Source organism: Meles meles, chromosome 13 (assembly GCF_922984935.1).
Source record: "Meles meles chromosome 13, mMelMel3.1 paternal haplotype, whole genome shotgun sequence".
In the NCBI taxonomy this organism is placed as follows: Eukaryota; Metazoa; Chordata; class Mammalia; order Carnivora; family Mustelidae; genus Meles; species Meles meles.
Window position 1 is genome coordinate 22,762,940 of NC_060078.1, and position 16,707 is coordinate 22,779,646.

The 16,707-nt window shown below is 43.0% G+C and overlaps 1 protein-coding gene, 1 long non-coding RNA gene and 1 pseudogene across 2 annotated transcripts in view; 1 reads left to right on the forward strand and 2 right to left on the reverse strand.

The window, feature by feature from the left end:
* The window catches only part of ANK3 (ankyrin 3), a 687,858-nt gene extending 686,020 nt beyond the window's left edge, over positions 1 to 1,838 (reverse strand). The window contains exon 1 of the mRNA XM_046026933.1: positions 1,582 to 1,838. Within this exon, the coding sequence (XP_045882889.1) occupies positions 1,582 to 1,638 (57 nt within the window). The 5' untranslated portion in view covers positions 1,639 to 1,838. The remainder of the gene's footprint in view (positions 1 to 1,581) is intronic.
* On the forward strand, positions 1,162 to 7,195 carry LOC123955202. Its single transcript, XR_006821224.1, has 3 exons — positions 1,162 to 1,222; positions 2,705 to 2,788; positions 6,365 to 7,195. It is a non-coding gene; the product is annotated as an uncharacterized LOC123955202 (long non-coding RNA).
* Positions 7,196 to 11,521: 4,326 nt separating this feature from the next.
* On the reverse strand, positions 11,522 to 11,789 carry LOC123954924 (annotated as a pseudogene).
* Positions 11,790 to 16,707: the final 4,918 nt, after the last annotated feature.

A 16,707-nucleotide genomic window follows, 5' to 3' on the forward strand; every position in this document is an offset into this window, starting at 1 on the left:
GGTCTCTATCAAATAAATAATTAAAATCTTAAAAAGAAAAAAAAAAGAAAGTGGTCTCTTCCAAAATTAGACAAACCACATTTATTCTAAAACAAGCAAAATTAAAATCAGCATCAAGGTAGTGATAAATAAAACACCAATTCACTTTGCCAAGACTGAAGAGTCTTCTTTTGAGGACTACTCCTTGACTCCCTGAGGATTTTGACAACTCAAGATATAAGGGCTTGAAGATCTGTATGTTTCAAGCACAATTCCATTTAACTTGAAACCAAGTAAATTATTGCTTTCAAGGCTACTCCAACATACCTGATTTTTTTAAAAGGCAGTTTTCTTATTTTCCAAAAATAGATCGTGCAAGCTCATGATTTTTAAAAAAAGGCGGGGAGGGGGGCGGCTGCCTTAGTGGCTCAGTCCTTAAGCGTCTGTCTTCAGCTCAGGTCATGATCCCAGGGTCATGGGATCCAGGCCCACATCAGGCTTCTGCTTCTCCCTCTCCCTCTGCCTGCTGCTCCCCATCCCCCAACTTGTGCTGGCTCTCTGTCAAATAAGTAAATAAAATCTTTAAAATAAAGCCAAAAGTTTTAAAAAGTCCCAAAAAGAAGGGGAAAATAAGTCTCTCTTCCACCCGTCCACCTTCCAGGTCTCTCCCCAAGGACAACTTGCTATTTCTTGAGGCCCCTTCCGTAGACATTCTATGAACGCGCAAACCCGCTCAAGTATTTTAAACCAATTATCCTCTATTCTACACCCAGTGGCAGCCGCAAAACTGCCGCTGAAAGCCTCTGGGCGTAAAGGTGGCAATCTGCTCCAGGGTGTGGGGTGGAAGAGACTTATCTAGAAGCTGTGGTTTTGCACATCACGCACCCGGTTTTTACTTCGTGTGTGCTCCCCTTGCGCTCCTGGCTCTCAAAGAGGGCAAGGGGTAAAAACACCACAGCCACCCCCCCAGAAACTGCCACTATATCCCTACTGGTCTGACTTTTACCTATGCCCCAATCTTTACGTATGTTTTGTATTCTGACCCGATTAAATCAAGTATCTCAACTCACCCCCCCCCCCAAAAAAAGGCGTAATTCTGAAGGTAACTTTCAGCACCAGGTGATTTCCTCCCCGCCAAACCTGCAGCCTACTTGGGTCGTGTCCTTAGGAAGGGTTCAGCCTGGCACGGAGTCGGAGGCGCGAGCCAAGAACACAGAAGCCCAAAGATGGGAAGCCCGAAAAGGTGAGGGCGTCCCGAGCCCTGGGCCGCGCGTTTCTTAGAGACAAATGTTTCGAAGCAGAAGCCCCAAATCCTTGGGCCCTTTTCGCTCCTTCCTCGGGATGCTCGCGCGCTGGCGCAAAACACGAGCTCACGCCTCTGCCCCGGGCCGCAACTCCAGTCCCGCGCAGCCGGACCCCCGCGACCCGCAGCCATCGGGTCCCCCACCGCTCGCCCTGCCGGCGCCGCCCCGCACCCCCAGGAAGGCAGGCGTCCGGGCAGCCCCCTGCGCCGCACGGCTCCCGGGACCCCCCCAGCCCCGGGCTGCCCGCCCGCCCCCGCCGCGAGGGAAGCCACAGGTAGGGGGGCGGGGCGGCGCTCACCTGCGCAGAAGGGGTGCTCTCGGCGCCCGCGAGAGAGGAGGAGGTGCAGGAGGCCATGTTGTTGAGCTGCTGCTGCCGCTCCTTCCAGGAACTCCGCTCTCCCCTCCCCGCCCCGCTCCTCCTGCCCCGCAGCGTGGGACTTCTGCGGGAAAAGTTCGGCGGCGGCTCAGCCACGCCAAGCGCGGTCCCGCGGCGCCCGCCCCGCGCTGTCTCCTCCCCCTGCTGTGTCCGCAGCGCCCGCCAGGTGCCCGCCCGGGCCGGTGTGCGGGGGGCGGGCCTCGGCCCAGGTGGAGACGCGGCGGAGGCGCCGGCCGGCTCCCCGCGGAAAGCCCGCCCGGCGAGCATGCCCAGTCGGCCGGCGCTCGGGGGTCTGCGCCGCGGCGGGCGAGGGAACGGGGGCGGGGGACTGGGGGTGGGGGGGTCTTCCCTCAGGAGGAGGGGAGCAGAGGTAGCTCTAGCAAGGGAGGGAGGGCACGTCCTGGTTCCCGCGGGCTTCTGAATAGAGTTCCCTTAGCCACCTCCATGATGAGAACAAAATAAGAATAATATTCTCTGATTATTCGATTAATTGAACTATTCAAGTGCAAGTGAATAAAATCATTGAGCAATGTTGCTTTTGCCTTAGTATTATTAATCTATAGCATACAACCCATATAGAAGCAGTGTTTGCCAGGCAGATAGCTTCAAAACAACGTCCATAGCCTCCCTTCCTCTCCACAGAGGTGCCAGCAGCACGCAGATTGCCTCAGCTAAGTGTCCAATTAAAAAATAAAACTCCAGAGTCGTCCGGGATGTGAGGTAGGCACTGAGCCTGATCTAGCAAGGAAATAGGGGACAGGACCTCTGAGTGTCCTTTTTTCTAGGAGCTTAAAGAGCAAGGCTTGCGGACCTCTTGTCCTGGACCAGGCTGAGGGACAGTTGGATTCGGGATGCTCACAACACTTCTTATTCAGATCTGGGTGTGGAGCAAGGCAACTACCATCCCTCACTAATGTCTTGCAAAAGGAGAGTCTCTCCTTGGTGTCAGGGGAGATGCGTTCAGTCCGCATCAGCAGGTCCAGGACATTAAAGGACCGCGAATCACATTGGCAAGAAAGTTATTCCCTTTTCAATTCTCTTTCAGTTCTTCTGACTACTACAAGGAGAAAGTTTTCTGACCCTAAATTCTCTGTTTATCAAAGAGCGGGTCCCACGGTCAAAGCCCTAGGTAAGCACTGGTATCTAACCAGAATTTATAGCATTGTTAAATTTTCATTGTTTAGTTTCATTGTTTATTGTTACTTTCTATTTAGGGCAAGTGAAAGTGGTTTTCTGTTTAAGGTAGAGACCCACAGTTTCCTTTTTAAGCAAGTGTATGTAAGTTTTTAAAATTACATAAATATAGTAATAATTCAGATGGGACTGAGATAAAGCAAAATTCCAGAGGTTCGTGAGGAATCACTGAAACAGTGTTTTCATCAACTAGTGACAGCTAAACACAAGAGTAAGTCCTTCACCAGAAAGTAGTGTGTTAGCTCTACCTCTGATTTAACTCCTAGCTCACTTCCTCCGGAGCACACAGAAAGCTGAGATAGTATTTATTGGCACCAGCTCTGTGTTGGGCTTTGTGGTAACCATCTTACTCGTATTATCACATTTAGTCCTCCCAAAATCTTTGCAAGATGGGCAGTAGGATCTGGAAATCGAATCTCAGAAACATTATTTTGGCCAAGGTCACAAAATAGAGCACCAAAGACCCCAAAGTTTGAGCATTCCTAACTTGATTTTTAAAAACCACTTCAGGGGCGCCTGGGTGGCTCAGTGGGTTAAGCCTCTGCCTTTGGCTCGGGTCATGATCTCAGGGTCCTGGGATCCAGCCCGGAATCAGGCTCTCTGCTAGTGTGGAGCCTGCTTCCTCCTCTCTCTGTCTGCCTATTTGTGATCTCTCTCTGTCAAATAAATAAATAAAATCTTTTTTAAAAAAATAAAAATAAAAAATAAAACCTCTTCAGAATTTAGCGTGTCCACACCCCCCCTGAAATTTTATATCAAATTCAACATTTCACAGAGATCCTCCAAAAATTTAAGAGCCACTGTTATCATTATTTACAAAACACTCCCATGTCTTGGATTATAATGTCCATGGAGGCAAATGCTCTGTCTTCTTGTATCTTTACTGTACACAGCTTGGTGCTTTATTTCCTCGGCCACTCGGGAATTGGTTGATCCCAATCAGGCACACAGTTCAGTCTACAAGAACGGGCAGGGGGCGGCTTAGGGAGAGTTTCGCTTGGGTCAACCCTGCATGCACATGGGTAGTTTACTAGCCAGCTCCCTGGCACACACAGCCATAAGAGCCATCTTAAACTAGTGGCAAGCAGCCAACCAGGTAGACAAAGGAGGGAGGAAGATACAAAAACCTGGCTGGAAGTTAGCACAAGAAGCAGTACCTGGGAGATGAGCCCAGAAAGTCGTGCTTTCCTGCAGAGCTATTCCAGTCCAGTCTGCTTATCAGGCCGCCTGCTTCTGAGAAGCCCTTGTGTTCAGGTAAAACACACTTCTCCTCCAGAAGCAGGCTGCAACACCTGTGAAAAAGCTGACTACAAGAAGTGACTGGGAGTCTGGCAGCACTCTCCTACCTTTAAAAACTAAAATTAAAACAAAAACTTTCCATACTGCCCATGACTGCCTCTAATTTTGGCCTTCTTCTCTCTGCCCCTCCTTTCACAGCCAAGTGTCTTAAAAGGACAGTGGTGCCTTGCACACTCCTCCATTCAGAGTTACTCTCTGCCCCTCCTCACTTACTGAAACTGCTCTTCTCAAATCACAGTTGACATCCTTTTGGCCACGGCCCTTGTGGAGTTTTCCAGACCTTATCTCAGCTGATCTTTCTAGGGCACTTAACATGGTCCCCGGTTTCCTTTCCTTCCCCTTAAGTAATTTCTAGGACTTCAGTCTTCCTTTCTTCTCATACCAGGCACTGTCTGTGATCTCAGCCACATTAAGGCTTCAGCTCTCACGTTAAAAACTCCCAAATCCAACTAAGGTCATTTCCTTGAGACTCAAACTCATACTTCATCATGTCCAAAAGGGAATGCCAAGCAACACAGATCTGGAAGCCAGGAGAGAAGACTGAGAGGTCCTGGAGGGAAGGAGGCTCTGTACCTCCTCTCTCCCAGTCCAATCAGATACTGAGTCCTAATTCCTTAAAATCACTCTCAATCATATCCTCTTATCCATCACCACCACATCCCTACCTTTGCCCTCCCACCTACTGCAAGTTCTTGAGCAATTACCACGTGCCAAACCGGGCCAACAAGACATTTTCTCATCATCTCTCACTAGACAACTACGGTCACCTGAGTTTTGTGTAGCGCATCAGCTCCGTCACCCAGTATTATGATTTTTCTAGAATTTCAGATCTCCTCACAGGACCACACACTGTTAAAATATTGCAAGAGCTGGGGCGCCTGGGTGGCTCAGTGGGTTAAAACCTCTGCCTTCGGCTCAGGTCATGATCCCAGGGTCCAGGGATGGAGCCCCGCATCCAGCTCTCTGCTCCATGGGGAGCCTGCTTCCTCCTCTCTCTCTGCCTGCCTCTCTGCCTAGTTGTGATTTCTCTCTGCCAATAAATCAATCAATCAATCAATCAATCAATCTTGCAAGAGCTTTCTTTGTGCTTCAGGGTAACAGTTACAGCGGCCTCCACCTGGTCTCAGCTGCTCTCCATCAGCATCTCCATCCCCATGCCCTTCTCCATCTCTGTCTCAGGCACAGCATACAGACAGCCATCCTGAACTATTTGCAGTTCCCCACTCCCAAACACCAAGTCCATTGTCTTCCTACAGGCTGTCTCTACTGCCTAGAAAACCCCTACCCCGTCCTCCAATCCTTTGCCTCCTCCATTGTCTCTGTGGAGTGAAGTCCTATTCATCCAGCAAGACTCCATTCAGAAAATACAACTTTAAGGAAGACTTCCCTGACAGATTTTCAGTTAAAATGTGATTCAGGGTGGCCTGGCTGGTTCAGTTAGTAAAGCCTATGACTCTTTATCTTGGAGTCATGTGTTTGAGTCCCACATTGGGCATAGAGATTATGTAAAAAAATAAAATAAAAAATTTTTAAATGTTCATCACCCTCTCTTTGTTCTTCTAAAACACCCTACAGTGCGACTGTAGTTATTTTGAAGAAAGGCCCACACTTTTCTGAATTCAGAAATCTTAAGCATGACAAAAGCCAGCAATCTATACCAAATTGATGTGAAGCCATTTATAGTCTTCATTCCATTTAGTGTGAATAGTCGCAGGTTTTAATTATGAAGTACTACCCCAGACTCTTTTGTGGGTGTTATGCAGTATATAGTATGTGCACCATATTAACATTCTAAAAATTCAGAATTGTGAAACACATCTGCCTTAAAAGGTTTCAGATAAGGTATATAGATCTATAAGCATTGCTTTCTTTGTCTGCCTCCCCTTTTAAACAAAAGCTTCTTGAAGCATCCAACTGTATGTTTTTCATGTCCAAATTTCCAGTATCTAACACAATGTCAGGTTCCACAGAAGTTTGCTGAATAAATCTAGGATATATTTATGAACTTGGACTGTATTTCATAGGACTGATTCCCAAGGTCAAAACCCGATACCTTTCCTTGCTTTCCCTCCTCTGGGCTACACTATACCTTGCATGCACATCAGATTTCTCCCTGTATAATCATTGTTTGCATAACTGTGTCTGCAGTGAGACGGAGCCAGTTGAAAGTGAGGATGAGGATGTATTAATCTCTGTATTTCTGTGTTCACAGTAACCAGCACAATATCACACGCTTTACATCCTGGCTCAATACGCTGTTGAATGATAAACGGTAGAAAAAAAAAATCAAAGGAGGAGAGAGGAAGAAGGAAAGATGAAAAAGAAGTTGGAAGAAGTTTGGGTGAAGATGATTAATCTCTATTAAGAGAACTCTAAAGAATATTCTGACCATCAGTCCATCACAATATTTGTCGTATTTGTGCATCAACTTTATTATTTAATATTTTTACTTACATCACCTTACTTTTTAATCTAACAAATTTATTTTTAAAAGAAACATTACGTTACCATGTTAATGGAAAATCACTTTCACTTGCACCCAACAGATATGATAAAAACAAAATATTGTAGATTTGCTCATTTATTCTGTATTCTGTCTGAGGCTCTCTCTCATCAAATAAAAAAAATGTAACAAGGGTTAAGAGGACACAAACACTGGCATTATATGCCAACTTTCTCCTCAATGTTAATGGAAGGAGTGAAAAAGAACTAAAAAGGGACAATCTTATACAATTCAACATTATTTAATACTTTGTCCTTAAGTCACCTAAGGTTACCTCAAGAACCACCGTTGTAAGGACGATATCAACTTTCTTATCCTCACTCTGCTTCCACATTTATATATTTCTCCACAACCTCAACTAGACACTCTATTCCTTCCAGAGCAATTTCTACTGCGGTTTGACTCTAACTCACAATTGTGTTTAAGCAGTAGGAATTTCCCACCTGGGCATTAGCAAAAGAGAAAAGTTGATTTCTTACACGGTTTTACAAAATCTGCAATAAACAGGGAAATAAGAGGGGTGCCTGGGTGGCTCAGTGGGTTAAGCCCCTGCCTTCAGCTCAGGTCATGATCCCAGGGTCCTAGGATGGAGCCGCATCGGGCTCTCTGCTCAGCAGGGAGCCTGCTTCCTCCTCTCTTTCTCTGCCTGCCTCTTTGCCTTGTGATCTCTCTGTCAAATAAATAAATAAAATCTTAAAAAAACAAACAAACAGGGAAATAAGAGTTACTACAGGAAATTATTGCCTGTGAGAAAAATTTTTTTTAAGTTCAAGGGATTATGGTTAGTGAATATGTGTTTGTTTCCTAAGATTAGCAAGTAACAGAAAAACATTTCTCAAATAAAAGAAACATATTTAGTTACCACTATCCATGGAGACTGTGACTGTGTATAAGAATATGTCCCTTAATTTGTAAATTTTATGAGAGAAAGCGGCTCACCAAGCACAAAGTTGAACCAAAATATTTTCCCTCTTGTGTCTTTGGCCTTTCTTCCCATTTATGGTTTCAACAGTGTAGAAACTCATACCTCTAAATATACAATAAAGATGATGGCTTAGCCATATTTTTATCAAGGTCAATTGGAGTGAGAAGACAATGTTTATTTATTGAGTAAGTTTTGCAGTCCCATGTAAAATATGGTTAAATATCTTATTTTAGTCTCCACTTCCATTACTTAATTCTTTAAATTTATTTAACATTTGAAAGGAAATAGAAATTATTCAGGTATCCCCTATGAAATGAGAAACACTGTTTGACTCAACGAAGTATTTGAGATAACTAAGTATTAATTTTAAAAACCCAATCACATGGATGCCTGAATGGCTCAAGTCAGTAGAGCATGAGACTCTTGATCTCAGGGTTGGGAGTTCAAGCCCCGCTTGGGTGTAGGGATTACTTAAAAATAAAATCTTGAGGCATCTGGGTGGCTCAGTCGGTTAAGAGACTGCCTTTGGCTCAGGTCATGATCCCCGCATCTGTCTCCCTGCTAAGTGGGGAGCCTACTTCTCTCTCTCCCTCTGCTGCTCTGCCTGCTTGTGCTCTCTTGCTTTCTCTAATAAATTAATAACATAAATTTCTCAAATAAATAAAAAATCTTAAAAAAAAAGAAACCCAATTACATAGTAGTTTACAAAATGGGATAATAAACTTCATAGTAGGGGCGCCTGGGTGGCTCAGTGGGTTAGGCTGCTGCTTTCGGCTCAGGTCGTGATCTCAGGATCCTGCATCGAGCTCTCTGCTCAGCGGGGAGCCTGCTTCCCTCTCTCTCTCTCTCTCTGCCTGCCTCTCTGCCTGCTTGTGATCTCTCTGTCAAATAAATAAATAAAATCTTTTAAAAAAATAAACCTCATAGTAATAATAAGTTTCATAATTGTAATAAACTTCATAGTAGAGTTGCAAAAGAGAATAGACCAGTGTGGTAAATTCTACCTTCTCACTACATTCTGAGTATGACAACTTTTCATCGATTCCTCTTAGCTTTGGTCTGGGATTTCAAAAACATATAAAGTGATGGTAATATGAATGACTGCTAACATCAATGCTCAAGAATACATAGAAATACCCCTGAAACAAATAATACATCGTATGTTAATAAAAAATTGAAAATTAAAAAAAAAACATAGAAAAAGTTTCCATAAAGCAAAACTAATTAACAGTAGGAGATAAATTGGTAACTTTCAGCCCCATATTAAGAAGGCAAAGCGGGGTGCCTGGGAGGCTCAGCGGTTTAAGCCTCTGCCTTAGGCTCAGGTCATGATCTCAGGGTCCTGGGATCGAGCCCCGCATCGGGCTCTCTGCTCAGTGGGGAGCCTGTTTCTCCCTCTCTCTCTGCCTGCCTCTCTGCCTACTGTGACCTCTCTCTGTCAAATAAATAAATAAAATATAAAAAAAAAAGAAGGCAAAGCAAGCTTTCCTTATTACTGTTGCCCAACTTCCCACTAAAATGATCTGTGTTGATTCTAATTGAGGGTGCTTAGGAAAGTAAAGGAAAGGAAGACTTTGAATTGTTCATTGGTGTAGCATCTAGGTCACAAGAGGAAGATAATAAAAGAAAATGATACCTGAGGGACGCCTGGGTGGCTCAGTCAGTTAAGCATCTGCCTTCGGCTCAGGTCATAATCCCAGGGGATCAAGTTCAGCGTAGGGCTCCTTGTTCCGTGGAATGCCCACTTCTCCCTCTGCCTGCCCCTCCCCCTGCTGGTGCTCTCTCGTATCTGACAAATAAGTAAATAAAATCTTGGAAGGAAGGAAGGAGAAAGAGAAAAGGAAGGAAGGAAGGAAGGAAGGAAAGAAGTAAGTTAAGAAAGAAAAAAAGGAAATGACACTTGAGAACAAGATTTGGGAAAATAAAAAGGAACAGACTTTCCTTTACAATGTTTTCTTTTCCCCCCACATTCTCTTTTTAGTTCCCTCTCACTTCCTTTGCTCTTCTCCATCCTGATTCTGCTAAATCAGAACCAAGCTCTCTTAATTCAGGTGTTTTCATCTTTATCCTGAGCCAAGGGGAAAAATAACCAAGGAGCTCCTTGACCTACTCCATGCACGCTTTGCTCCCGACTTCCGTAGAATTACCTGTGTTTTGTAAACTCTTTCTAGTGGCCTTGTTTGGGACTTCTCCATCAAGGAATTCTAATTGTATACCACAGTGTGATATAAAACCTTGCACTTCAAATCTGAGTTTTTAAACCCAAAAAGAAAATAGGTAAATAGGTAAATAGGGGTGCCTGGATGGCTCAGTGGGTTAAAACCTCTGCCTTGGGCTCAGGTCATGATCCCAGAGTCCTGGGATCGAACCCTGCATGGGGCTCTCTGCTCAGCAGGGAGCCTGCTTCCCCCTCCTCTGTCTGCCTCTCCGCCTACTTGTGATCTCTGTCTGTCAAATAAATAAAATCTTTAAAAAAAAAAAGAAAATAGGTAAATAACTAAACTCAATTTGCTGAAAATGGAAACACACCAGCACAACTCCCCAACACTGTCCCCAACTTCTGCACCCTCTGAGATCACCAAAACTTTTTGGTTGCTAGGTCAATCCTATAACTGATCATTTGATTTTGTCCACTCTCCCCTTTGTCCACTTGTTCAAGAACAGTGTGTGTAGCTTGCTTAAATTTTATACTGAAAGTTTTAGAAAGCCGTATGAAATACTTGTGGATACTCGGGATCCTATAGAACCAGACTCAGGGATTACTGACTTAGTTAAAACCGATAACTACTGAAATAGTCTTCACGATCTTTGGTTCAGTCCTATCCCTTCTTTATAGTATTTTCATCGGTTTCCCCCTTGGAAAACTGGTGCTTCCACATATAATTGAGCAAGTTTCTCTACTGCAAAAAGGGTGCCGCACCCAAGAGCCATTCACATCACAGAGTAGAGTTGAATATTTCTATCACATGGTTTTGGCAGACAGCCCTAAAAAAAAAAAAATTAAAATATATTTCCTACAGATGGAGATACAGTATTATAAAGAAGAAGAGGGTCTGCTTTTTTTTTTTAAGATTTTATTTATTCACTTGAGAGAGAGAACAAACAGCAGAGGAGGCAGAGAGAGAAGCAGGCTCCCCACTGAACAAGGAGCCTGATATGGGGCTCTATCCCAGGGCCCTGGGTCATGACCTGAGCTGAAGGCAGATGCTTAACCAACTGAGCCACCCAGGCATCCCAGGGTCTTCCTTTCTTCACACGAACATACTCACATGCTGTCCTGCAGGTCTTCTCCAAAAGGGAACATCAAACTCAAAGTACCGAGAAAGCAGGAAGTGGTATATATCTACCCCCACAGGTCCCAGCAGCTAGCAATGGCTCCAACACAGGCTTAATGCTAAGTTAATACTTGTGGACTGCCTGACTGAACTCTATTTTCCATATGGATTCTCCAGTTCACTGAAATATATTACTTTGTAGGGATGCCTGGGTGGCTCAGTTGGTTAAGTGTCTGCCTTCGGCTCAAGTCATGATCCCAGGGTCCTAGGATTGAGCCCCACATTGGGCTCCCTAATCAGCGGGAAGCCTGCTTCTCCCTCTCCCACTCCCCCTGCTCGCGTTTCCTCTCTCTCTATCAAAATGAATAAAATAAAATAAAGAAATATATCACTTGGTCTCTCCATTACTTATCCTCTCTTACACTGAATTTATATATCCACAGTGAACAATTTTAACAAGACTGGTTTTTTTTTCAACTTTGATGCTTCTGCAGTTCTCTTTTAGAACAGAACTGGATGATTGATACCAGGTTTCATGGCTTTTGTGTTTCAAAACATTCCACTGAAGTCTGCATTTTGAATCGTTTTATAAAATGACATTTACATGATGTAGAACAAAGCCACGAATTCTTAAGAAATAATGACAAGTAACACAAAGAACAAAGGCTAGTACACATACATTTTCACTTTGTGGACTTCATTGTCATCACACTTCCTCTCTTTGTTGTAGTAATAGAAAGTATTGTCCTTTCTCTGGAGTTTCTTCACGTATCCTGTCTCTGGCCAACTGATCTACCATAAAAACTTGTTTCACCTGTTTGTATTCAATTTCATCCCAATAGCCTGCTTGCTGAAATCTGTACAGATTTCCTATGTCTTCTGACCATTTTTTGGCACGACTTACTGATTTCGGTTTCACGTCAGAACTAGCCATAGCTAAAGAAAGAAGTCTTACTTCCAATTATTTCTCCTGGCTGTTCCTGGTCCAGCTTCTACATCGACACCTCAGTTCCGACTGCTGCCCTCTGCCCGGAATCATCGTGTTCCATTTACTCCCATGACTGGCTTCCTCATCTTGGTCTTTGTTAGTATCAACAAAACTATTGATAAATAGCATGGAAACATAAAGACGTTATATATATAAATAATGTGATGTTAATTGTTGGTTTATAGGACAATGACGTGAAGTTTATTTTAAAAGCTTGCCTTTTGTTAATCACTTCTTTACAGGTGGGTCTCCTCTTTTGCAGAGCACTTGAAAAATATACCACATGACGTGCCACTAGTATTTCTATGAAAACACTGCTTCCTAGGTGTCTAGATAGAGTACATGCATCTTACATTCCTCCTAGTCTTCGTTACAATCTAGACCAGGGTCAGCAAACTTTTTCTGTAAAGGGCCAGAGATTAAGTATTTTAGATCTTACAGACCATGTGGTTTCTGTTACAAGTTGGGTACAACCTCACTGTTGTGCAATGAGAGCGGTCATACCTAACAGGTGGGCATGGTTATGCTCCCAGGTACTAACGAAAACAAGTGGTGGGCCACACGAGCTGGTTTGCTGACTCCTGATCTAGACTGCCAGCATGCTATCCTTTGACTTTGTATTAGGCACTTTGTTTCATCTCAGGTAATTCCCCAAACAAATCTCCAAACTCCATAGAACGGGTGAGGAAATTAGCGCTCAGCAAGCTGACTTTACCAGCTTTGCTTTGCTGGCGAGTCAAGTAGTTGGGTCTGTCTGGATCATAGGTCTCTCCTTGCTCAGAAGTCACCATCTCTGACCCAGAATACCCGCCCCTGCATCCTAACTGGTCTTCTTGCTTCCCTCCTCCTTCCTAAAATTCACTCTTGTCACAACATTGAGAATGTTCTTTTTTAAACATAAATTAGAATACATGACTCCTCTGCTTAAAACCCTCCAGTGGCATCTATTGCTTTGAAATTAAAACTAAACTCCTTATCCTACCTATGAAGCCTGCCATTGGCTTGGCCCCTGCCTGCCGCTCTGTCCTCACCCCGTGCCCTATTTCTCTTCTTCTGCGGACTCCAGCCCCACCAGCCTAAATTCTGTTTCTGAAATGTGCCCAGACCCTTCGGCTCGTGGATTCTCTACCTGACGCACCATCTGCCAGGAGCATCTTCCAGGCCCTTCCCCCAGGTCTTCCTGCTACCTCCTTCTTGTCAAGTAGATTGTAACCTCAAGGTCATTTTCCCCAGGGGCACCTGGGTGGCTCAGTAGGTTAAAGCCTCTGCCTTCAGCTCAGGTCATGATCCCCGCATCAAGCTCTCTGCTCAGCAGGGAGCCCACTTCCTCCCTTCTCTCTCTCTGCCTGTCTCTCTGCCTACTTGTGATCTGTCTGTCAAATAAATAAATAAAATCTTTTTAAAAAAAAGATCGTTTTCCCCAGAAGCCTTCCAGGATCCTGCAGCCTACACTTCCTCATCAATCGTGTTTCTCTTTGTACAGCGCTCCTTCCTATGCCAACTCTCTAGTTCTCTGTTCATTGCCTGTCTGTCCCTCTAGAATATAAGCTCTATAGTCTTTTTCCTTTTTATTCACTGTTATATGATCAAAACATCCAATGGTGCATGGTATTTATTAAGGACTCAAAAATATTTATAAACATCTGCTTAATGAAAGTTTATTAACAAAAATCCCATGCTCTTCCTCACAATTTACCACTTCCCAGGACTGGCTGAGGCTGTTTCTCATGAGTCACATACTAACAGTTGGTTGGGAAACCATTTGGTTTGTGTTGTTCCATCCATATTCCTTAACTTGTATTTATTACCACACGAACATAAGCAGACAAAAACAAACCATGCCAACTACGTTGGCCAGTTAGTACAATGCAAAGATGATGCTATGCTCCCTTTAAAGAACAATACTGTTGAAAGTGACAGCCTCATCTTAAGCGCTTAAATTCTGTTGTTTAAATAAGCAGCTTCTCCATGCAGTTTAACCCTTAGAATGCCATTCTTCAAAGGTCTCATTAAAAAATGAAAAAGTTATGGTCTGTATGGGGAAAAAAAAACTTTCATTTCAAACCAAGTTCAGATTTTTTTCCATAATTATGTCTTGCCATGAATATGATCATATATTTCAATTCTTAACTGGATTACAGGTCTTCATGAGTAGGGACCACATTTCATTTCATTTCATTCCCGTGATGTTCAACACACAGACATTTAATAAATACTTAATGTCTAAAATAAAAAATCAGGAAGGGGAAGAAACAGTGGAAGTGATTGATTTTAAGGCAGTCGAAAGTCTTCTGAATCACCAGCCTGTTAAAAGGAAGCAAAAACCCTTTGATTTGGGATACTGAAGAGCATAGTTAGTGATTAAAAAAAACAAAAAAAAAGTCAGGATCAAGATTTAGAGGGGGTCCCTCTCAGGGAGCAAGAATTCTTGTCCCCTCACAGGTCCTTCTGGCTGGACTAAGAAACAAATCGACATGAGACATATTAACAGGAAAAAAATCAAATTTAATATTCATACGTATGGGGAATCCACACAGACATGGAAGTGCCAAAGACAGTCAGGCAAATGAGGTTATACATGTCATTCTGAACTAAGCAGAAGGACGTAGGGATCTGGAACCTCAGAGAAAAAGAATGCATTTCTGAGCAACAGAAGAGCAGATATTTGGTAATTAGATGTTTGCCCTGCGATCCCGGTAGGTCACTCAATAACATTTATCTCTGTTAAAAACTCTTATCTGAGAAAAGACCTCCAATTTGGATTCTTCTGTGTAGTTAAGTGAGGGACAAAGTTTCCCTTGAACCAGCAGGGTGTCAAATGCCTTTAGCTCAAAATAATTTGTATGTCCAAGTGCCACATTCAGAGGGTGAGGGGTCTGAACCCCTCCAGCTCCCTCATCTGAAACTTCCACGGGAGTTTCACAATTAAAAGTTGAGCTGGGGGCTCCTGGGTGGCTCAGTTGGTTAAGCGTCCACCTTCGGCTCAGGTCATGACCCCAGGATCCTGGGATCAAACCCCACAACCGGCTCCTTGCTTGATGGGGAGCCTGCTTCTCCCTCTCCCACTCCCCCTGCTGTGTTTCTTCTCTCCCTGTCTCTCACTCTCTGTCAAATAAATAAATAAAATTTAAAAAAAAGAAAAAAAGTTGAGGTGGTAGGTTGTTTCATCTTACTGATCCAGTCTCTTAGTTCTGACAATAGATCAGTTCAGTCAAACTCATTTCAGGAGGCACGGTGTAGGCACATTCTTAGACCTATGGTTCAAGTACTCAGGTATTAAAAAAGAGGCATTTCTATAAAAACAAAAGAAAAACAGTGGTTAATGATGAGACCAAATGTTAAGACAGTTTCTGAGTTCTGAGGGCAGCCCGTTGAGAAGACTACTAGATGTCAGACTTGAAGAATCTTAGGACAGAGTGGGGGTGGGTAGCGCAATCTGGCAGATCTTCCTGGTTTATGGTTCAAATGTCTCTAGTGATCTTTCTGAGTGGCCCATAGAGCAATAGAGCAGAGATTGTCTATGCGTGAGTTCTCATGGTGATTGCTTCGCATCACGTCATTTATATTTAGCTTGCAGGGTTTCAGGAAAAAGACAGTTCTAGTCCTCAACTGATTCCAAGTCAGAAAGGTAGGAGAAAAATCAAAATGTTAGATGGAGATTTGTAGCTAGGCATTGAAGAACACTAGAAGAAATCAGGATCTAGTCCATTTTATAATGAATTGTAATAAAAATGTAGTATCTACAAAGAAGTGCCAATGACATGTATTTTCTCTATATAAGCACTCTCATTTTTACCAAAGATAGCCAGATTAGCACTAATTTGCTTGCAAAATAAGTCTAGTTGCCAAAAAACTTCAGCCTAATTATTTACAAGGTGCATCGAGAACAGTAATTGACCATACAGACTCTTTAGAACTTGCTTTGTTGGAACTTTTCATAAGGAATCTCTAGATTGAGTTTTTTTTTTTTTAAGATTTTATTTATTTATTTGACAGAGAGAGAGATCACAAGTAGGCAGAGAGGCAGGCAGAGAGAGAGGAGGAAGCAGGCTCCCTGTGGAGCAGAGAGCCCAATGCGGGGCTCGATCCCAGGACCCTGAGATCATGACCTGAGTCGAAGGCAGCGGCTTAATCCACTGAGCCACCCAGGCGCCCCTAGATTGAGCTTTTAATAGCCTCTCAAGGCCAGAAGCCAAGCCACATAGTTGCCATCAGATTTCACCTGCAATACCTATGGATTTGGGTGAATTTCTCTCTTCTCAAAGTCCCCAATATCCTGAGGTTCCTGCACCTGCCAGGAAGTGACCTTCTTTACTTTCCTGGTAAGACTGCTAGGAACTCTATAAGCAAGGTGTAAGTCTGATATTTCCAAGGAGGCTTTATTGGCTCCATAAAGCCAATCCTAGTTCTTTGAAACTGTCTGGTCATATCTTAGCCTGTGCAGGTCCTTCACATATGACCTTCCAATCAAAGCCTTGGGAATAATAATATTATTCCCAATAATATTATAATGTTATAATAATATATTAATATATATATAATATATATAATGTATAATGTATAATATATATTATATAATATATAATGTTATTATCTTATGTATAATATATATAAATGTATAATGTTATATTATTATATTATGTAAATATTATATTATTATATAATGTATAATATATAATGTATATATAATGTATAAAATATATATTATTATAATGTTAAAATAATAATAACAAATGTTATCATTTGTGTCTTGTCATAAAGATAACAGATTCTTTTTTAAGATTTTATTTATTTATTCATAAGAGAGAGAGAGACAGAGAGAGAGAGATCACAAGTAGGCAGAGAGGCAGGCAGAGGCAGAGGG